This window comes from Sporobolomyces salmoneus (genome assembly GCF_050403485.1).
Source record: "Sporobolomyces salmoneus JCM6883 DNA, S_salmoneus_JCM6883_v1_ctg20, whole genome shotgun sequence".
In the NCBI taxonomy this organism is placed as follows: domain Eukaryota; kingdom Fungi; phylum Basidiomycota; class Microbotryomycetes; order Sporidiobolales; family Sporidiobolaceae; genus Sporobolomyces; species Sporobolomyces salmoneus.
The window spans coordinates 270,725-291,626 of record NW_027481143.1 but is presented as its reverse complement, the minus strand read 5'-3'; the positions used below and the strand labels follow the sequence as shown (position 1 = coordinate 291,626).

The 20,902-nt window shown below is 51.4% G+C and overlaps 10 protein-coding genes across 10 annotated transcripts; 4 read left to right on the top strand and 6 right to left on the bottom strand.

The window, feature by feature from the left end:
• Positions 1-496: 496 nt before the first annotated feature.
• On the top strand, positions 497-881 carry JCM6883_006518 (uncharacterized protein; the record flags this gene model as incomplete). The annotated part of the gene is made up of 2 exons (XM_076631897.1): positions 497-778; positions 843-881. 2 exons carry the CDS (start codon positions 497-499, stop codon positions 879-881), a joined length of 321 nt encoding a protein of 106 aa, XP_076488233.1.
• Positions 882-1,182: 301 nt separating this feature from the next.
• Positions 1,183-2,496, bottom strand: JCM6883_006517 (F-box protein; the record flags this gene model as incomplete). The annotated part of the gene is made up of 1 exon (XM_076631896.1): positions 1,183-2,496. The coding sequence occupies one exon, from the start codon at positions 2,494-2,496 to the stop codon at positions 1,183-1,185; it is 1,314 nt and encodes a 437-aa protein (XP_076488232.1).
• A 988-nt stretch (positions 2,497-3,484) lies between these two features.
• Positions 3,485-7,986, bottom strand: JCM6883_006516 (uncharacterized protein; the record flags this gene model as incomplete). The annotated part of the gene is made up of 11 exons (XM_076631895.1): positions 3,485-3,550; positions 3,621-3,683; positions 3,755-3,877; positions 3,952-4,023; positions 4,091-4,232; positions 4,300-4,666; positions 4,733-5,378; positions 5,439-5,639; positions 5,701-5,977; positions 6,045-6,275; positions 6,335-7,986. 11 exons carry the CDS (start codon positions 7,984-7,986, stop codon positions 3,485-3,487), a joined length of 3,840 nt encoding a protein of 1,279 aa, XP_076488231.1.
• A 315-nt stretch (positions 7,987-8,301) lies between these two features.
• Positions 8,302-10,828, top strand: JCM6883_006515 (uncharacterized protein; the record flags this gene model as incomplete). The annotated part of the gene is made up of 11 exons (XM_076631894.1): positions 8,302-8,348; positions 8,465-8,584; positions 8,651-8,829; positions 8,893-8,965; positions 9,065-9,591; positions 9,648-9,752; positions 9,816-9,863; positions 9,925-10,129; positions 10,200-10,230; positions 10,297-10,396; positions 10,464-10,828. 11 exons carry the CDS (start codon positions 8,302-8,304, stop codon positions 10,826-10,828), a joined length of 1,800 nt encoding a protein of 599 aa, XP_076488230.1.
• Positions 10,829-11,009: 181 nt separating this feature from the next.
• On the bottom strand, positions 11,010-11,625 carry COX23 (Cox23p; the record flags this gene model as incomplete). The annotated part of the gene is made up of 5 exons (XM_076631893.1): positions 11,010-11,057; positions 11,132-11,155; positions 11,235-11,246; positions 11,323-11,376; positions 11,458-11,625. The coding sequence occupies 5 exons, from the start codon at positions 11,623-11,625 to the stop codon at positions 11,010-11,012; spliced, it is 306 nt and encodes a 101-aa protein (XP_076488229.1).
• Positions 11,626-13,679: 2,054 nt separating this feature from the next.
• JCM6883_006513 (uncharacterized protein) lies at positions 13,680-15,619 on the bottom strand (the record flags this gene model as incomplete). Its single annotated transcript, XM_076631892.1, has 4 exons — positions 13,680-14,393; positions 14,465-14,669; positions 14,743-15,446; positions 15,512-15,619. The coding sequence occupies 4 exons, from the start codon at positions 15,617-15,619 to the stop codon at positions 13,680-13,682; spliced, it is 1,731 nt and encodes a 576-aa protein (XP_076488228.1).
• Positions 15,620-15,870: 251 nt separating this feature from the next.
• On the top strand, positions 15,871-16,202 carry NCE101 (Nce101p; the record flags this gene model as incomplete). The annotated part of the gene is made up of 2 exons (XM_076631891.1): positions 15,871-15,911; positions 15,986-16,202. The coding sequence occupies 2 exons, from the start codon at positions 15,871-15,873 to the stop codon at positions 16,200-16,202; spliced, it is 258 nt and encodes an 85-aa protein (XP_076488227.1).
• Positions 16,203-16,470: 268 nt separating this feature from the next.
• JCM6883_006511 (uncharacterized protein) lies at positions 16,471-17,554 on the bottom strand (the record flags this gene model as incomplete). Its single annotated transcript, XM_076631890.1, has 3 exons — positions 16,471-16,670; positions 16,730-16,851; positions 16,926-17,554. 3 exons carry the CDS (start codon positions 17,552-17,554, stop codon positions 16,471-16,473), a joined length of 951 nt encoding a protein of 316 aa, XP_076488226.1.
• Positions 17,555-17,666: 112 nt separating this feature from the next.
• Positions 17,667-18,948, top strand: ANY1 (Any1p; the record flags this gene model as incomplete). The annotated part of the gene is made up of 6 exons (XM_076631889.1): positions 17,667-17,737; positions 17,802-18,071; positions 18,140-18,257; positions 18,321-18,407; positions 18,479-18,559; positions 18,625-18,948. The coding sequence occupies 6 exons, from the start codon at positions 17,667-17,669 to the stop codon at positions 18,946-18,948; spliced, it is 951 nt and encodes a 316-aa protein (XP_076488225.1).
• A 225-nt stretch (positions 18,949-19,173) lies between these two features.
• Positions 19,174-20,559, bottom strand: JCM6883_006509 (uncharacterized protein; the record flags this gene model as incomplete). Its single annotated transcript, XM_076631888.1, has 3 exons — positions 19,174-19,853; positions 19,921-20,466; positions 20,541-20,559. 3 exons carry the CDS (start codon positions 20,557-20,559, stop codon positions 19,174-19,176), a joined length of 1,245 nt encoding a protein of 414 aa, XP_076488224.1.
• Positions 20,560-20,902: the final 343 nt, after the last annotated feature.

The following is a 20,902-nucleotide window of genomic DNA, read 5'->3' as shown; positions in this document are numbered from 1 at the left end:
GGCTATACGACTCGTGGCTGATAAGTGACCTCTATACACTCCAGGTCTCGGCTTCAAAAAGTTTCCGGTGCATTTACACCGCGGAAGGTCACCAAATGGCTTAGCCTGACCATATCGATCGAGATAGAGGCACGACAGAGACTCGAGGTTTTCTAGCGAAAGAATCCGTGAGATATGGACTGGCGGAAGAAGGTGCAGTACGCGTACCTGAAAGCTGGGTTTCCTCTTCTTCCTGATGAGTCTCCTTCTCGGCATGGATGGGAGCGTAGTCGAGACGAGAGAGAGCGTGATTCGGATCAAAAGCGAGGAGGGGAACTGTAGACATCTCAATCGAGCGCGCAGAGCTGAGCCGGTGGTGATCAATAGCCCTAAGAGCGTATCACGAGCGAGTCTGGACGACTTTGAGTGGTCGAGAGTGAGCAGGAAGAAACGAAAGATCAAGATTCCGAAACTTCCTCTCTTCCTCCTCCACTCCACCAATCAACTCATCGCGATCATGCTCAACCTCCTAGCACGGTCTCTCCTAACTATGGCCGCCCGCCCTCTCACCCGCACCACCCTCCCCGCTCCTTCTCTCCTCCGATCGTTCTCATCTCTTTCCCTTCGTCCCTCTCTTCCTACGCTACCGAGAATCGAGCAAACACAACAGAGGAGTGCATTTGGAGGACTGCAACAAACGAGAACGTTCAAGATGCCGAGTTGCATGAGGAAAAAGTCGTCGCCCGTTTCGAGGAACTCTGGAGCCGGAAAGACTGCGAGGAAACACTCGGCTAGGAGGGTGAGTTACCCTCTTTGGTTGGTGACGATTAGACGGCAAGCTGATCTCGTTCGCGGCGAAACAGGCGAAGCGAAGACGGCAGCGAGCGAAGAAATTGAACTAGATTTGGGACGGTTTAGCGAGGCGGAGTTGGATACCCGGTGTTGATACAGCTGTGGAACGGCGATATGGCTTTCAGATCCCTCTCACGAGAGCGGCTCGAGCAGCGGAGAGAAAGGAGAGAAGGAATCACTTCAAAAACGAAAACAAACAGAGAAAACCTTTACAATCTTTCTCCCCCTCAATCCACCACATTCCTTCAGCTCGTTTGCGGCAATTTGATCTCCTGGTCTGGTCCATCTCCAACCTTCAACATAAGAGTCAACGTTCCCGCCAACATTCGTTCGTGCATATCTTCCAACATCTCATTGACCGCCCTTTCTTTCGATGCGACTTACTACGATCTTCCCCTCCTTGTACCATTCGATATCGATCGCCTTCACATGGCATACTTCCTCGATTTCATCCTCCTTCGCCTCCCTCTCGTCTTCGTCGCCTTCGAACCATTTCTCGTTCAAGCACGACAAACACACTTTCTTGACCTCGCTCGAAGCTTCGTGATGGAGGAACGAGAGGACGTATTCGGGACTGAGCGGGAGATTGAACAGACCGAGTCCCCAGACGGTACGAGGAAGGTACTGGAGAAAATTCAATTCTTCGAGTAGTTTTGACGTTTCGGCGAGGCCCGAGTCGTCGTCGTCGTCCTCCTCCTCCGTCTCTGCGTGTTCCTCCTCCTTTTTGTTCTCTTCGGATACTAATGCAAAGGTCTTGAGAGTCGTGCAGAATTGGAGGGTCGCGACGAGATCCCTAACGAATTGACGAGGCGTGTAAAGCACCAAGGAAGTCGCGAAGTTGCCGGAAATGACGAGGTCCTTGACGGTCGAGAGGAGAGGGAACTGGAGGGCTTGAACCGCGAGCGGATCGCATTGAAGTCTGGTGAGCGAGAGAGTGTGGGAAAGGATTTTTCTGAGGAATGCTTTGCCGCGGAACGGAAACGTGAGCGCGAGTTTCTCGAGGTGAACGAGGTGAGGGATTTCGCAGGTCATTGAACGTAGTTTCCATTCGCCGATGCTGGAGCCGCCACCGAGCAAGAGGACTTTGAGTTGCGGGAGTCGGCAGAGTAGATGGAGAACCGTTTCGGTCGAGAGGCTCGTTCGACTGACGTCGAGTTCGACAACGCTCGGAGAGACGTGGCTGAGAATGTCTCGAATTTGACTCTCGTCGTGGTCGCCTTCGACGTAGAAGTTGCGGAGTTCGAGGAATTGCAGATTTTGACTCGCGCGAACGATTTGAACGGTATCGGCGACGAAAGTATCCTTGGAGTTGGGCGGGTCTGGGTGGTATAGATGGATACCAAGCCGCTTGATCCATTGCGAGACGTGTGGGTCACGGCGAAGTGCTTGCATCAGACCGTCGTGATTCTTGTCGTCCTTGTCGATTTTCGCTTTGAAATCGTCCAACTCCATCGACCAGGTTCCGAATGTCACGCCTCGAAGTACTTCCTGCTCCAGCCTGGTATCACTGTCCCCTGCGTCGATGCAGACCGCTTCGAAGAGGAGAGGCATCGCTTCGTGATACCAAAGTTTCGAGACGAGGGCGATTCGGTAGAGGTCTCCGGGCTCCGTAGCGTGGGTGAAGATATCGCCTAGGAGTTCGGGGGGAAGGACTGCGAAGCTCATTGGACGGAGGGTTCGGTCGATACAGAGGTCTGTGCTCCATTCAGAGTCAAAGAGCGTTAGCTGGCTCAGCGCGACGCGAACAGCCATGGAGACTGGCTATGTATGTAGACTCACAAAGATTCGATGGTCGGATCAGCCGATGCGCGATCCCGAGACGACGAGTAGAATCGAGGTGAAGGGATGAAGGAGAAGAGGGAAATTCGATTCGCTGACGGAAATTTGGAATCCTCGCGATTTTTCGATGTAAGCAGTGGCAGCGCTTCCGTCGACTCGAATGGAAGATAATCAGCGACACGTCGATATCACCAAGGAGAAACCATTGCATTGCAGGCGACTCAGAGAAACTAAACAAATATGGGTTTGCTCAAAGTTTGCTCCCTTCTTCCTTTCCCTCGTTCCCCTCACTCCCTGCCTCCCACGCTTGATCTTAATAGTAGAGATGGTCTGGACGCCTCGTAGTGGCCCCGTGGAACCGATCTCTTCCAGCAGATTCGAACACAGCCCTAGTATTCGGGCGACAAGCGATTTTGATTTCCCAGAGGAAGACTTACCTCTAGGCTTGAGCTTCGGCAGAGCGCCGCAGATATACCCAACGGCGTCAGAGATTCATCTAAGAGGGTGAGATTCGTCTTAGAGGGTAGGGACAAGCCACGAACCACGCGAAAGAATGAGATTCTCACCAAATTCTCACCGCTCTCGAACTAGCATCAGATCGCGCGGATCGCTCCACTATGACGGTCTCAGTAAGTTGAAGGAGATCGAGTGAGGGTAAGCGTGTAAAGATGAAAGCAGACCGAAAGAAGCGACACACTTGAGGGGGAAAGGAAAGAGCTTGCCTGACCAACGCCCTCTCCGTCCAACCGACACGACGGACGATATCTCGGTGATGATAGTGAACGAATGAATGCATGAACAAACAGGAGAAAAGTCTCGAATTCAATGTATTTCGCTCGGAGAGATAATAAGGACGAGAGAGGAAAATGAATGATCATACCACGTTGTAACGACCTGCAGCTGCTCCTCCTCCTCCACCGATCGGTTGTCGTTGTTCCGCCTGTCGAGAACGGAAGGGTCAGTATTGGTAAGAAAGAGGGGGAGAAGAGAGAAGAGAGGAGGGAACGAACCTCGAGAGCCATGGTCGCTCCCTCGATGAGGGCTTGCTTGATCTCGGCAATCGCGTGTTTGACCTACAGAGCGTTGTCGGTGAGCGAGTTAGCAAGACGGGTCGCTTGGAGCGAAAAGTAAACTGTGTACTCACTCGGAACTCTTCGTTCGATTCGATGAGCAAATGCAATTTCGGTAGATCGTTCGGTCCAGGTTCTTTGCCGGGTTCGTAGAAGATACCTTTGTTCGTGATCGAAGCTCCCGTACTTTCGACAAACTGTGAAGAAACGAGAGGAGAACGAACTCCGTTGATGAGGATAGCTTCGATGAAAGGAGAGTGACAAAGCTCACGTGAACCATAGTATCCTTGTTCGTGACCTTCCATCGAGCCTTTTGAGGGTAGTCGTTGATCCAGACGACTGCCTGTGCAGAACGAGCGAGAGTCAGCTCGAAATGAACGAGGAAGAGAGACTCTCGACAGTCAACTCACGTGATAATCGGTAGCATCGGGATCTCGACGACGAGCTGCTTCGGTCGAGTTGTCGGGTTCGGCAGGAGGTGCGCGCCGACTTTTGAGCATCGCGTTGAATTTCGCTCGAACAGCTTCGGCTGCAGCAGTAGCGGCGGATTTCCTATGCCGTTCATCCGGTGTCAATTAATCGCTGAGTGAAACACAGAGGGGGAGAGTGGAGGACTCACCCTGCAGCCAAAGCATCTTGCTCCGCTTTTTTCGCTGCTTCGTCGGCCAACTTGGTTGCATCGGTCGTGACTGTGACTCCTCCTCCAGCAGGTGCGACTTTGCCCTTCTGTAGATCAGGGGCGGGTCCTCTCATGATTTCGATCTCCAAGTCGGCGACGTTCTGAGCCGTGTTGTCTCCTCCCTCTTCCTCTTCTGCTCCTTCCTCGCCCGCCTTCTTCTCGCCCGCAGGAGCTCCAAACTCTCCGTACGCAGCTCGTTCGGCTCGAGAAGCGGCAGCACGTTCGTCGTCGAGTTTCTCGAGACCTTTTCCTCCAAATCCGGATCCAGACGCCTTCTCCTTTCCGGCCTTGACCTTCTCGGCGAAAGCTAAGCGAGCGAAACGAGAAATTAGTACGATGGTTGAGCGGATTGAGACGGAAGAGAAGAACGAACCTTCAGCCATCGTTTTCAATTCGGCGGGAACTTCAGCATTCGAGGCTTGGAGAGCTTTGAGGATATCCACCGAGTACCTCTCCTGTTCGGGAGTGACGAACGTGATACAAGTACCCTTGTTCCCTGCTCGACCAGTTCTTCCAGCTCGATGAACGTAATCCTCCATGTGATTCGGAACGTCGTACTGAATGACCATCTTGAGCTGTTTAACGTCGAGTCCACGAGCGGCGACCGAAGTAGCGATGACGATCGGACAAGAACCGTTCTTGAAGTCGACGATGGTTTGATCTCGATCGACTTGCTCTCGACCACCGTGAAGAGGCATGCAGGTGTAGTTCTTGTTCTTGAGCTCGACGAAGAGTTTGTCGGCACTCTCTTGACGTTCGACGAAGACCAGAGCTCGAGCATCCTCCTCCTCGTTGAAGAGCTTTCCGAGTAATTCGAGCATTCGATTGAATTTCGTATCTTCGGCTCGAACTTCAACAACTTGAGTGATTGTATCAGCAACGACGGATCGACCTCCGACGGTGATCTCGAGAGGACGACGAAGAACCTTGCGAGCGAGAGCCTCCATCTGACGAGGGAAAGTAGCCGAGAAGAGAACCGTTTGACGATCAGGTCGAATTTGACCAATGATTTTCATGACCTGCGAGTATCAGTTGACATCAGCTCAGACTAGCAAAGCTGGTCCGGAGAGAAGACTCACTTGAGGTTCGAAACCCATGTCAAACATTCGATCCGCTTCATCAAGAACGAGATAAGTAACTCGCTGCAAGTTGATCAATCGTCCCGAGTTGGTCGTCAAGAGTTCGATCATTCGCCCAGGAGTACAGACGATCACTTCTGATCCTCGTTTCATGTCGGCGATGTTGTCTTTGAGCGGCATTCCTCCATAAGCGCAAGAAGCCTGTCGGTGAAGAGATTTTCAGACTCCGTTTCCGATCCGCGAGACAGAAAGCTGAACTTACTCGAAGACCGAGAGCTTTCAAGAACGGTTTGCACTCTTTGTAGATCTGAGTCGCCAATTCTCGAGTCGGAGTCATGATCATCGCGACAGGTCCGTCCATCGGTCGAAGTGGAGGTTGATCCTTGATGTGACGGAACATGGGTAGGATGAACGCCATCGTCTTTCCGGATCCCGTCTTCGCTACTCCAATGATATCTCGACCAGACATGATGGCGGGAATCGCTTGAGCTTGAATAGAAGTCGGGGCGACGTATTCGAGTCCCTTGATCACGTCGATACTGATTCGAGGAGACCACGCACTGTCAGTTTAGATGGCTTAAGCGAGAGTCAAGGGATGAAACTTACCAGGCAGCAGGTAAACCGAAATAACTCCACTTCGTCGCGGGCTTTGGAGGATCAGCACCTCGAATCTTGATGTCGTCCATCTCCAATCGCAACACGTCTACCTCTTCAGGTGTCAACTCTTCGACTTCGGGAGGAGCAGTGTAGAAAGCTTTTCGGAAAGGGAGGTAATCGATCTTTTTGTGGTCGGGAGCTTTCAGTTCTCGTCCCTTTTTGACGTTCTTCGCAGCGAGACTGACAGATCCGAGAGATCAGTCACAAGTTAAGAGAGCGAGAGTAACGAATGAGCTCACGCCAAGATGTCCTTCGCCGTCATTCCAGTGTTCTCTTCCTCAATTTCCTCTTCTTCCTCTCCCGCTTCTTCCCCATTCTTCATGATAACCTCGTCAGCTCCCCTCTTTCCGCCAATCTGTTTCTTTCGATCTTCCTTGTCGACATTCTTGACCTGCTTGTTGACTTGGCTCATGAAAGCGTCCAATTCATCTTCCTCCTCTTCTTCCTCGGCAACTGTTTCTTCTTTAACCGGAGTATCATCTTCCATTTCGACATCCTCCGTAGGCTTCTCCTCGTCGACCTCCATTTTGACTTCCGGTGTTCCTCCTCCTTCTCGATTCTCCTCTGATTCTTGAATCTCTCGCATTCGTTTCTCCCTCGCTTCGGCTCCACCTTTATAACTCGCTCCTCCCTCAAGATCCTCCTCGTCGTCGTCATCCTCTGCAGTATCATCGCCTCCACCAGCTCCAGCAACAGCCGAGTCGTCGAATTTGATCATTCCAATCTTCTTCGTTCCTGCATCGTCATCCTCTCCTCCCATCTTCATCCCCCCTCGAGCCAACTGGTTCTTGACCGCAGCTCCAGCTCCAGCTCCAAACGAGAACGTAGGTTTGTTCGGTAGACCAGCGACGGTCGGAAGAGCGTGAGATTTTTGGAAAGCGGCGTTCTTGTTGTTGAAGGGAGAGAAGGTAGTCGTTCCTAGTCGAGAAGCAATCGCTGCGGCTGCGGCTGCGGCCGCGGCAGTTGCATCGGCTGGGGAACCGCCGAGGGGTTTCGCAGTAGTCGATTTCGAGACACTCGACGAGGGTGGAAGGGTCGAGACCGGTTTCGAAGGGAGAGAAGCGGAAGGAGCGACAGTGATGGGTTTTGCCGGTAGTCCAGAGGAGACAGGAGGTTTCGCGAGTGTAGATGCATTTGAAGGAGTAAGGGCAGGAGTGGTAGAGACAGAACTTGGGGAATTGAGCATGGGAGTTGCGGGTTTCGAGCTTGAGGCAGCAGCTTCCTCTGCTTTCTTCTTCTTCCAAGCTTCGAGCTTCTCCCTCTTGAGTCGTTTCTTCTCTTCCTCGGCGGCAGCGGCACCTGAATCCGGAGCGGTTGAAGGTGCGGTGGGCATTGGGGAAGCTGAACCAGGGGCTGAATTGCGAAGAGGAGAATCGACGTGTCCATTTGTCGAAGCTTTCGGAGGGTGTGAATCTTGTCTAGTCGAAGAACGAGCCAAAGAAGGCGAACGAGTCCTCCTCCTTTCGCGGTCTCGACGTCTCGAAGAATCCTCGTCTTCTCTGTGATGATCCCGTCTTCTCGATGAGCCGTCTTCTCTCCTCCTATCGTAGTCCCGGTCATCATCATAGTCTCGAGTCCGCCTCGAGGACGAAGAGTATTCCGACCTTCGAGAGTAATGAGAATCTCGATCCCCTCGCTCATCGTCGTCGTGATGCCTCGATGACCTCGATGATCTGTGATGTCTATCTTCCTCGTACCTCCTACTGCTTTCGCGATCTCTGTCCCTCCTACTGCTTGACCTTCGATCGTAATCGTCCTCGCGGTCCCGCTCCCTCTCTCGGTATCTATCCCTGTCTCTCCTACCGCTCGAAGAGGTTGGCGAGGCATCTACATCTGTGTATCTGCGGCGCTTCGACGAGTGCGAGTGTGTCGGAGAAGGTGAACGAGGCATTTTTGATCAACGTTGAATCGGTCTGAACCACGTTGTTGTTACGCCGAAGGTCTGCTCAGCTCGTTCTAACTTCTGTAGTAGCTGTCCTGGTTGCGGAGTCGAAAGCGAGGGTATCGTGAGATGGAGAGGAGCAACTCGTTTCGAAATCGTTCCTTTCGCACCGTCACCTCGCGACCACGATTCGATTTCTGCTCCTTGAGCGGCTAGCATACACTTTTCGAACGTCAAGCTATCGCTTACCGCTGGTCCGCCCTCACATCGTCCTGTTCGACTGATCGACCGGCTATCGGCTTTCTCACGCCTCTTCCCGTTACGATGTTGTTCTCTTCCTCAGAGTGGAAGCTCGCCAGAGCTGCGAAAGAGTGAGTTCGACCTTCCGCTATTGAAGTCTCGAGCTCTCGACTCCTGTAGCCTCTAACTGACGGCGATCTTTCTTTCCCTCCCCACTTCCCGCTTCGTCTTCCTCCTGTGAGTGCAGTGAAGAACGCTTCATCGAAATCGAACAGTCAGAGCGACTCGTAGAAAGGTACGCAGACCGGTTGAACCCCGAGCTCGAAGCGGAAATCCTAGCTTCGAATGCAGCTCAAATCGTCGAATCGTGCGTTCTCTCCCTCCTCTGTGTCTTCCTTCAGCTCTATCTCTGACGCAGTGTCTGTATATTCAGGATCAAGTCGAAGAAGGCGGGATGGAATGCAACCAACGTCATGCTCACGTTCATCAAGAGTGCGATTGCTTCGCAGAAACGCTGCAACAACTTGACAGAGATCTTGTTCTCTCCCGCCTTGAAGACGGCTATGGATCTAGACGAGGAGTTTGAGAAGACTGGTCAGATCAAGGGTCCTCGTAAGCTAAGCAACTGTTCCTGCCTGGCGAAGGCAATTCTCTGACTTTCGCATTCGTCGACAGTTCATGGTGTTCCTGTTTCGTTCAAGGATCAGATTGATATCAAAGGTGTCGATTCTACCATGGGATTCACTCAGTATGTCCTGTATCTGCTATTTACTTGCCGAATGCATGAGCTCAACTGATCTTTCTTTTCTTTTCTTCCTGTCACTCCTTCGCCGCTTCCGATCCACAGCCAGAAGAACCACCCGCCAACTGCTGATGCTACCCTCGTCTCGATCGTCCGCGCTTCAGGTGGAATTCCTTTGGCAAAGACAAACGTGCCGCAAACCATGCTTTCGTTCGAATGCGCGAACCCTCTCTTCGGTATCACTCGAAACCCTTACGACCCCGAACGAATTTCCGGTGGATCTTCAGGAGGAGAAGCCGCCTTGTTGGCTTCTGATGGATCTGCTCTCGGATTCGGTAGCGACGTCGGAGGATCTCTTCGAATTCCTTGTCACTTCTCGGGTTGTTTCGCTTTGAAACCTACGACGCAGCGATACCCGAGTAAGGGATGCAGAAGCACGAATCACGGGTTTGACGCTATTAAGTCGTCAATGGGGCCGATGGGGCGATCGGTAGAGGACGTGGAATTGTTGACAAAGGTCGTTTTCGAAAGGGTCAAGGCTGAAGGTTTGGGGAAGTTCGAAGAAGTGAGAAGTGCAGGGTATCAGCAGGTCGAGCTCCAGAAGAAGCTCAAGTTTGGTTACTACCTGACTGGTGGGTCGTCAATGATCGCGAGCGAGTGAAAAGAGCTCACATTCGTTTGACACCAGATGGATTCTGTCACGCTTCTCCTGCCTGTTCGCGAGCAGTTCTCGAGACTGTCGAAGCACTTCGCAAACAAGGTCACGAGGTCGTCGAGATCCCTTCTCCGAATGGTGCGTGACTTTCACCACTCTCCAACACGGATCGACTTCTGACTTTTGACGATCCGAGAGCAGCTATCGAAGCAATGGAGATCTTTGTCGCGCTCACTTCTGCGAATGGCTGTGAGTCTTTCTCGAGCACTTCACATCACGACAATGACTGACCAGACTCGCTACGTTCCAGACGAGCCACTTCTCGCGAACCTCATGGGAGACCCACAAGAATCATCTCTCTTCCTCGTCACGATCGGCCCGAAACTCCCTTGGTTCCTCCGAAGCTTGCTGGGATATATAGCGGAGAACTGGCTCGGAGACGATAAGATGGCGAGATTGCTGAGGGCGAGTCGAAGGAAATCGGCTCTGGAGATGCAAGCTTGGCAGCACAAGAGGTAGGCATTCACTACCTACAACGTTGACAGTATAGTGTAGCTGATTATGAGTGGTGTAATCTCCCACCAGAGATGAATACGTTACCAAGTTCAGGAAAGAGGTAATTTCCACAGTTGAATGTGATCTTTCGAGTCATGCTTACTACTGCTCTGATCCGCTCGTGTAGGTCTTCCAAGACAACAACCTCGACTTTGTCCTGTGTTCGACGCAAGCTACTCCCGCCTTGAAACATGGACAGACATGGGATCTATCGCCTCTAGCAATCGGTGCGGACGCCTCTTCTACTTTCCCCCATACTCCAAGCACGTAGCTGAGACTCCTTGATCAATCCAGGTACCATCCTCTACAACGTAGTCGACTCGGCTGTCGGACTGATCCCCGTCACTCGCGTTTCCCCGACTCTCGATGCGCTCACTCCCGAATTCTACGACAAAATCTCTGCTTCTTCCCCGACTCGGGGCTCGAAACTCGTCGAAGGAAGAGTGTACGGCGCTTCGTTCGAGACTCCAGCAGTCAAGAGGATCTACGACGCGGAAGAAATGGAAGGTTTGCCAGTCGGGATTCAGCTTGTCGGCGGATGGGGAGAAGAGGAGAAAGTTATCGAAGGAATGAAAGTCGTCGACAAGGCGCTCGGACAGAGGGAATTCGGACCGGGAAAGTTTGCGAAGAGGGTTGCGAACGAGAAGAGAGTTTACTAGCCAATCGTATGTTCTCGATAGAGGAAACAGATTGCAGTGCTTATTCAGTTACATATTCAGTAATTTCGTCATGTTGCTACAGTGGTGAGAGTCCGATAGTCCTGAGAGGCAGCGAAAGTAGAGCGAGTTAGCAATTCGTGACGATTCTCTTTTGCGGTACGAACACTCACGCAATACTCGCTCATGCGACATCCTTTCCTGCTCTCCGATCTTCTCGTCGTTGGTTGAGCTGTCCGTGAATCCATCGGATATCAGCCTGCATTAATAGAGGACGGGCCGAGTGAAAGAGAAAGCGAAACTAACCCATTCCTTTTTGCAATCTCGATACTTGGAACGGGTCGGATGGATCGCTCGCATGCACGTCAGTAAGAGCTATACTCTACCTGGAAACGTTTCGTAAACTCACGGCTTGAAAGAACTGGATTGGCACACGAGCAAGTTCACTCGATCAGCACACTGCGAGTTACAAATGAGAGAGCAGTTTGTAGGCTCACCTCTGTACACTTTGGCTTGTCATAACTATGTCTATCCAAACACTTCATGCTTTCCTGTAGATGCGCGATGAGGAGGACTCTTGATCAATTAGCTCCTCTTCATTCTCTGCCCAACTCTCCTAGGCGTGTACTTACCTCTCGAGCCTGTGCGCAAGGATCAGCGAACTTGGAATGAGCTTCTCGTCCTCGGAAAGTGTCGTCGTAGGAGGTTGGTCGAGCTCCACTCGGAGTGTCGGAAGGATCAGTCGATTGTTGGCTCTTCTTGGGAGGAGGCGCTGGTTGAGGTAAGGAGAAAGTAGGCATATCGGACTGAAGGCGAAAGCGGGGATGGGAGAAAGTCGAGCTCGGATTGGAAGAAAGAGAGATATTCTTCGCCGGCTGAGAGCGTCGACCTGCTCTGTCGTCTCGATTGCGGATTTGCAGCGTAGCCATAGCAGCTCGCCTGCATAACTAGTCTTGTGAGAACGCAGCCATAGCTATACTATGGGAAAAAATATCGTTGCGAAGTCGAACGAAACTCGAGAAGCGTGCGAACTGCAGATTATCGTTTCGCTCTATCGTGACCTCGGGTTCCGAAGCAGCGGAGGCTGGAGACCCGCCCTGCAGACGGAAGGGAATATAGTATAGCAAAAGTACATTAGCTACAGCTGAAAAAACAGACTCCAACCGGAAAACAATTCGGAAGCGTTTCAGTTCTCCTCTGATGTCTCGATTCCTTCTCTCTTCTGCCTATTCTGCCTGCCCAGTTAACTCCGCGTGACGTTTCTCCGCCTTGTCTACGAACGAGAGAGGTACAAAGTCCCAAAAGCTGTCCTTGCTTCTGTTCCCCGTTTCATGGAAGAAAACCTCGACCCCCCGACGTTGACAGGTTTCGACTATCTCCTTCAAAACCGCTTGTGAGAACTTTGGCATTATTGACGGGACAATGAGAGTCTCCAGCGTCTTTGCCTGTCTCATCGCTCTCGCCCAATCCTTCGCCTCTTCCATAGTATACCATTTGAAGAGGCGTAGGTGTTGTACAGATCGGAGGAAATCGTTTCGATAGGCTTTGCGAGGGTCAGTCTGGCGTGTGAGGTAGAGTCGAGAGAGTGATGGATTCGTTGCGAATATGGGTTCAAACGTCTCGGCGGATGAGAGTGGTAACGTGATCGAAGAAAGCTTCGACGCGAGATTTTTGATGACCTGCCTTTGGTGAGGGGTCTCGGACCACTTCGGAGGCTCGTAGAAGACATGTTGGAGGGACGGAAGTCGAGGGAAGTCGAATCGTAGGTTCAAGAAACATCGCTGAAGACCCAGGTATTTGAGCATTGGAAACGTCAGGTAAACGATATCGACGGAAATGTCGTTCAGCGAGAGTGTTGTAAGCTCTGTACACAGGAGGGATAATTAGTTGGGAGTCAAACCCATACCGTCAACGAAAGAAACTCACTAGACCCGAAGAAAGGGTCCAAAAGCTTGAGGCGATAGGAGCAAGAGAGCTCGCTCAGACGTGTTGCGACCCGAGCCAAATTGTTGAGACTTCTGAGAAGGGATTCGTCGTAGGAGCTAGAATCGGGTTTAAAGGAGTTGGCACCGCCAAAGGAGAGAGTTCGAACTTGAGAAATCGCTGCCGCGGAATTATTCTCGACCAGGTATCGGTGAATCGGGCGCCTCGTAGCCGAACGAAGATCGATGTTCGAGAGGAGAAGAGGTTGCGCGAAAGATCGAAGATACCTGGAAGTCAGGCAGAGAGCACAGAGGTCACGGTTTCGCCTCCCGTAAGGTTGGAAGTCGACCTCGTTCAGGATGATCTGGACGATTTCGGGAGGGAGTAGGTCGAAGTAGCGAGTCCGAGGCCGAATTAGATCTCGAAGTCGAGTGATCAGGAGCGAGCTCGTGAGGCGGTAGACTGCGCATGCTACGGAAAGTCGTCTTGTCAATTACCGTCTTAGTTCGGGCGTCCTTCACAGCCTAGCCTGCCGACCCGAAAACGGGCGTCGGAGATGAAACGTTCAGTCAGGGAAGCAGAAGCCTTGCAGCTCACCTATTTGGAGGAGAGTCTTGAGCATGATCGGAGAAAAGTCTTGTACGAGTTTCGTAAGGTTTCCACAGGTTGATGGTATAGGCAGAGGTGAAGAAGCGAAAAATTCGCTTCTCGCGATTTTGCCGACTTCCGTCTTGTCGGAGATTCATCCTTTGCAGCCTGGCGACGTCGAGCGTAGTCTCGGAGGTCATTCCACACAGGACTTGCTGCTCGAATTCCGTGAAAAAGCAAAGAGTGTTCGCACATTTTTTCGTGAATCGTTCGTAATCGAGCTCATAATGACAACAACACGAGAACTCTATCTCTATCGACAACACAAACGTCTCTCTGTGGTCTATACAAGTCTCCGAATCTTATTCTTCGGTCCCGTCTGGACCACAACTCCTTCCCTCCCGAAATCCGGCAAGTACTTGTCACTCTTACTCCTCTCGAACGGCCTCTTTCCCAGCATGCCTGATCCACTCGCGGTAGACGTCGAAGTATTGCTGAGAGAGGGGAGAGGGTTTCGATTCAACGAGGCGGATGACGAGGAAGAAGAGGAGAAATACTTTGACGCGATCGTGCTTGGGCCAGAGGGACGAGTCGATTCAGCATGGGAAGTAGTGAAGTCGAGTTGATTGGATTTCGAAGAGCGAGACGTAATAGCGGCAAGAGGAGTTGGTTCCATGATTTCAATCTCACTATCCTCGTCGTCTTCGGTATCAGGTTCTGGCGGAACTGGTGCATAGATGTCGTCCTCCTCCTCCTCCTCTACTTGTGGTTGCATTGAAACAGCTCGGTAGTTCTTGACGGGAGAGACGAGAGAAGAATGATTCTTGACCTTGAAAGCAGGCGGAGGGGGAGAAGGAGAAGCAAGGTAATTGTGAGAAGAAGTCGTTGCGAGGGGTTGACGACCCGAGTCGGACCGAGAACGAGGTTTCCGGGCTGGAGATTCATGTCGACGTCGATCTTGGTCGTTGATTTCGAGATCATTATCTGAATCGGAATCAAGGATAGGTTTGCCCTTCTTTCTCTGAAGCTCCTTGTACTTCTTCTGTAGCTTCGAATACTGTGTCACAGCGCGGAAAAGAAAACCGTCGTTAGTATCCGCTGGGACGTTCAAGATAGAAGGATACTGACTCGGGATTCCCAACTTTTGTTGCCCAATCTCGCCTTTGCCGTCACGTCTCTTTCCTTCAGCAGATCATTCCTCGCTTCCTCTTCGTGTTTTCGCGCCTGTTGAACCCTTCTCCTCGCCTCTTCTTCGATTTTCTCCATGCGCGTTCGAGCTTGAGCTTGAGCTTGTTCCCTTTCGAGTTCGAGTTTGTCTGTTTGTCCCTTGGCACTGAATCGCTCAAGCACGACATTGGTTAGCTTGCGTCCCAGATCTAAGAAGAGAGTGCGTGGGAGCGACTCACTGCATGAGTTGACGTTCCAAATCGTCGATCTTTCCCTCCAATTCGACAATCCTCTTGCTCCCTTCATCTCCCTCATTCGCAACCTTCTCCTCAAGATCCCTGATTCGTTCCTTGTTCTCCTGAGCTCTTCTATCCGCATCATCCAACTTTTCTCTCGCACTACGCAATTTACCTTTCAAACTGTCGACCTTTACTGTCAATTTCTTCACATCTTCTTCGAGTCGAGCGTTGAGGTCTTGTGCATCTTCTAAGATATCGGCGTTGAGGTTGCTGAGTTCCTCGTTAAGGCCTTCGTTCTCGATTCGGAGGGAGTCGATTTCGTCTTCTGCTGTCTTCAGTTCGGCTTCGAGCTCGAGGGAATGTTTCTTGTAGTCCTCGACCTCCTTCAGTGCTTCCAATAGCTCCTTGTTTCTCTTCGCTACCGCCTGACTGTCCGTTTCCTCTTCCTCCTCGTCATCATGAACGACCATTCTCCCTTTCCCCTTCGCTCGTCTCCTCTGAATCGTCTCGATCATCTGCTGCGTATCCTGCGTCATCCCATCCGAACTAGGTACGACGTCCGATCCTCCTTTGCCGTCGGTGTAAGGGTTCAATCCGAACAAACTGACGAAACCGGGATTTCTCGTCGAAACTTTGATCGAAGTGCTGCAACTCGGACAACGTTCTTTGCCTTGTTTGTTCGTCCACCACTCTTTCAGACACGACTGGTCAATTCGCCTTCCCCATCAGTCTAGCTCGCGGCAGGCTAAGAGGAGAGAGGAAGACTGACTTTGTGGAGAACGTGACCGCACGGGACAACTGCGACTAGTTCTGTTGACCCGTCTGTCCCACTCTTCCGTGACATGCAGAAACATTGATGTAGCAGGATCTGCGACATCCTCGTCTAACGTCGTCGCTGTTTGAGTCGATTGTTCTGTGTTTGTTGTTGAACGAAGCGAGTTGACGATTCACGATTCAGGACTGTATCGAGGCGTCGGGTCGGGTGTAGGGGCGTATCGAGGTCTGTTCGAGCCTGAATAAACGCTGAATCGGATAGCTATGCTGTAGCGAGTGAATGGTCCAGATCAAGAAGTTTCGACGCGATCTCTCATCTCTCTTCTCTCAACCTCTCACTACCGATTCTCCGACATGTCCTATACGATCCCCTCAAGGATCTACTTGATCTCAAAGTACGCCTCTGTCCCTCGCTCTTTCTGGAATCCCGAATTGATCTCTCCCTTCTCTTTTCTCTCCGCTCGGGTAGATGGGGAGACGTAGCTCTAGGACTCTCCACCGGCGTCTTCGCATACTATCTTTACGAGAAGAAGCTGCATCGAACAGAAGAAGATAGCTTACTGGGCTTAATCAGATGGAAATCGGAACAACGGCAGAAATTGAAGGCTGCTTCCGCGACGGCGGACGTGACAAGTGGAGGAGAATGGGAGGAACTGACGAAAGAGTTGGGGAAAGAAACGAAATGATCCGGCCTGGAGTGAGCAGAAGTTGTAGGCTTTGTTTCGGATTTACGAAGGAGAGCGTGGAATAGCTGACTCGATCTATCTTCCTCAGATCTTGTATCCTATATATGACCACTGTTGTAAACATTACGATGCGTCTCTTCAAGAACGTGCGAGAGAATGAGGTGTGAGTTGCAAGAACGAGTTATGCACAAAAATAAAAAACCGACAACGATCATCTCCATCCTGCCCATCCCGCTCCGAGTATCCCCCAGGCGGGTGACACTGAGCTCTAATTCTCCTGCACCCTGACACCAGGTGTCCCGTCTCCTCCACTCGACGCTGAACCGAATAGATTCTCTTTCTTCAATTTCCACCATTCTTCAACTCGCTCCTTGACTGCTCCTAGATCGTCGACAGCCGGTCTCACGTCTAAGCTGAACACTGGGTTCCCTTCTTGATCGTCGGCTAAATGGTAGTAATCGATAACATCTGCGCGCGAAAGAGGAACTCAGTCGAGATCGGCGGAGAAAAGCAGCGAGAAAACGTACAGCGATGAGATGTGTAAGGAGTAGTCTGACCACCAGACATGTAGGATGAGCCTCCTCCCAATGCCCCAACTACTGCCGGTCGATGAACGATCCAATCGTGTCGATCAAAAGGTCGAACCGAACTAATCATCGAACGAGAAAAGTTAGCTCGCAAAGCTCCTAGCCCGGGACAATTGGGGAAGAGAGAACGACTAACGCATAGTAATTTGGTAAAATCTTTCCCATAAACAGATGATACCTCGCCTTCGGACTCAATTCCTGAGGTCTGCCTTGGAAACTCGCCAAACTCGACTGTGCCCCTCCATCATGTTTCTCTTCCCACCTTCTCACTTGAGACCACGCTTCCTCGTTCAACCAGTTGTGGATGTTGACCATCATTTCAACGGATTCTTCCGGGGTTTCCCAACCTTTTCGAACGAGTGCGTTGTAGAATTGTTGAGGTGAAGGGTATTCCCATTGATCGACGCCCTTTCCGTTCTCGTTCGAGGGGGGCGAAGGTATTGATCCATCTTTCGAAGCGTGGGCAACGGGGCAGGAAGCGGGAGGAGCAGAGGAGGAGGAAGATGCGCGAGGAATCGAAGAAATTGTTCGTTCGAGTGGTAAGTCGACTTTTTGGCCAGGGGAAGGTTGCTGAGCTAGGTCGGGAATATTGTTCAACTCGTTGACTTGTCCTCGAGGTGCGTGGTTGAATGGAGTAGAGGAGGAGTGGTCGATCGGACATTTTGAAGCGGATTCAGAGGGAGGAGGAGGTGCAGGTTTCTCGTGCATCGGACAACCCGGCGGCGGGACTGCGGCATTTGTAGGAGTGGATTGTTGAGCTCCCATCCTGATCGAGTGGTGGCGGGAGAGGAGAAGAGAGTCGTCCGAAAATCTTCAAGTTCATCAATAAACTCGGGGATCGCCTTCCGACCAACTACTCCCTCTCACCTCGCCGAAGATGGTCGCAGAATGGCTCACAGTAGTCGGAGGAATATGTATGGCCCTGTTCCCGCCCCTCGCATACTACGAGTCAGTCTCTCCCGTTCCTCTTCCTCCTTCCTTCAACTCACCTCTCTCCCTGTCGTCGACGCAGTCAATACATCTCAATCTGTCGTAAACGCAATTCTTCCGGTTTCTCCATCGACATCCCTGGACTCCTCATCGTCGCGAACCTTACTCGCTGCATGTACTGGCTCGGAGCTCGATTCCAAATCTACTTGCTCGTTCAATCGTTCCTCATGATAGGAGCTCAATTCGGGATCTTGTATGTATGTCTACTGTATCGGGATCCGAAAGAGGCGGAGAGGATGAAGGGGAAGAAGAAGAGACCGTGGAATCTTTGGGCGTGGGAAACGTTTCCTCCGTGAGCTTGACCTCGATATCCTTGCATGTCTCCGGGTTGTGGTGCTGACCGATCGCGTTCTGCTATAGGTACCTCGAGTTTACGGCGTTATTGATCCTCGTTCATTCAATCCTGTTCCTGGTCTTCCACAAAATCAACTTCTACATCGAATTGCTCGGATTCATTGCGCTCGGTCTCGAAGCTACAGTAAGCCTCTCCCTGGGTCTGAAGTGTCTCTATACGCCGCTGACCCGCTTTTGTATGTCACAGTTACCGATTCCGCAGCTCTTGGTAAATTACGAAAACAAATCGACCGCCGGATTTCGACACACCGTCCTTGCGGGCTGGTTCCTTGGTGTAAGCGACAGACATTTTTTCACCCATCGAATCATGCAGAGCCTAACATGTCCATTGTCGGGATTTATCAGGACGCCTTCAAAACGATTTACTACTTTACGACAAACGACAACGGAATCGCCTTCAAAACTTGTGCACTATTCCAGCTATCCGTCGGTCTCTCCTCTCCTGTTTGACTCCTTGTCGTCAGCTCTGACCATTCCTTGAGTCGAAATAGGTCGACTGCATGCTTTTAGTCCAAACATTCATGTACCGCAAACAAACTCGACTAGACCTCGAATTACGCTCTCAGCAATTCGAGGAGCAACAACGCGGAGATGAAGAGAACCAGCCGTCTCGTGCTGGACAAGGAGGAGTAGTGAGAGGAGTGGCGGGACCTGAGAGTCTGCTCAACCTGAAAGGGACGAAGAATGGGAATCTCAACAGTAGGGAGATGGTGTTTGAGCTTGAAGAGGAGGGAGATAGTGGCAGTGAGGCAGAGAGCGAAGGAGGTAGACACGAGAGATCTTCGCTCAAACCGAGTAGTAAACCGAGATCCTAATTCTGCATTTCTCTCTCTATCTCTCTTGTATGTGTTCGGCTATGTTGTATTCGTATCATCTTTCACTTGCTCTCGTGTAGGACTACTTGTATGAGAGAGTACAAGATGACTTGACGACAAAGATGACTAGAAAAAGGTCCCAAACTACAACAAATTCTTCTGAGTCCCGAACAAGATGCGTTAAACTAACCTCGTTCGATTCAACCACATTCAGCCTTGCCGAGTTCAAACCAACCACGAGAAGATCTTCTTGAGCCCTCCCGCTAACCAAGACGAACCGCTAGCGTTGTCCGCGGGAAGAGATCCCGTTTCTCCTTCGTCGATTTCCATCTGTTCTTCCTCTTCCGCTCGATCTCCATTCGGCTTTTCCCCTCTCTCCTCTTCGTAGTTATCATCGACAGAACTCAAGTCGGAAGATTCGTTCCCATCGTCCACTGGCGAAGAAACGGTTTGTCGAAGTTTCGACGTCTTAGCTGGTTGAGATTTCTTCGAAGAGGCCGGTGTCGAGGAGGGAGAGCTGGAGATGACGTCATCTGGTCTAGGATACTTGCGTGGTCGACCACGACCCCGTTTCACTGGCGTTCCGGCAGCTGAAGAAGTAGGTTTCGGTACGGGTTTCGTTTTCTTCGGTTTCGGTCTTTCTTCCGCCTCCTCCTCTTCGTCTTTCTCGCTCTCTCGTTCGCTGTCGGAATCGTTCCTCGCCCTCTTCTTCCCTTTCTGCGCACTGCTTTCGATATCGTTCTGTTCTGCTGCCGGTTTACTTTTCGCCGCCTTCTCTCGTTCGATCGCTTCTTGTGCCTGTGCGAGAGTTTCTGGATGTAGATCGGGACCTAGAACTTGATCGAAATCCAGCTTGTAGAGATCTTGTTTCGGACGCAAACGTTTTCCGTCCAGTAATTTGAGAACTATAACCTTAGATTCTCCGTTAGCGCTGTATCTCTTTCGACATAGAGGGACGGAGGAGTAACTCACGCTCTGTATCGTCATTCTCCTGTGCATTTCTCCTCAGTGTTGCCAAATGAGCGGACAATTTCTCCTTTTTCTTGATCTTGCCCGTCTGTCTCCTCACAAATTCGACCAACAATCCCGTCCTCCCATACTTCTGACCATTCATCACGATTGATCGTTTACCCATCTGAGGGATCTTTTCCAGTCCATCTCGTAAGACTTTTTCGAATTCCTCCGTCCCAAATTCCTCCTCTTGCTTGATGGATTTACGGCCTTTCGGTCTCCCTCTACTTTTAGGCGGAGTGAAGGTGACTGCAACGTTCTTCTTGTTACGTTTCGTCTCTTCCTCTTCCTCCTCCTCCTCTTCGTCGTCTTCCTCGTCGAGATCCGTTAATTCTTCTGATTCCGCCGTTTCTGGTTTCGTCGAAGAGCCTCGTTGCCTCGGAGGAGGAGTTCCAGCATTCGATGAGAGGGAGAACGCAGAGGTCTGTCTCCGCTTTCGCACTGCTCCAATCGGTTCTTTTTCGACAAGGGTCGAGGCGAGTTTTCTCAGGGCGAGAGGAGTCGGAGCTAGGATGGCGCACAAGACGCGTCAATATATGCATAGATCGATGCTGGATTGATCGAGCAGGAGTCAGGCTCACCTTTGTTTGGCGTTGACATGGGAGAAGGAAAGGGAGATGAAGACTTTGGTGATCAAGAGGAGTAATCAAGCACGTGTTGCGGGGATCTCGAGTTGGGCCTGGGTCGAGACTTGCAGGCTTGGCGAGAGTGTGAATAGGTTTGGTGAAGAGCGAGGCTGTCGAGTCGGGTGTAGGGAGAAAGGGAAAAGGAAGAGTCGCGCGAGCTTCTCTCCTCTGTCCAGCTCTCTCGCGAGATGATCAGTCTCAGAGACGTGTCTGGCTATCGGTCCTATTCCTTCTGCGGCACCAAGTCGCTTGCGCAGCAGCGTTATCCGTCTTGAAAGGGGGGATTTCGCTTCTTTTTGGACCTTGCAAGGTCTTGC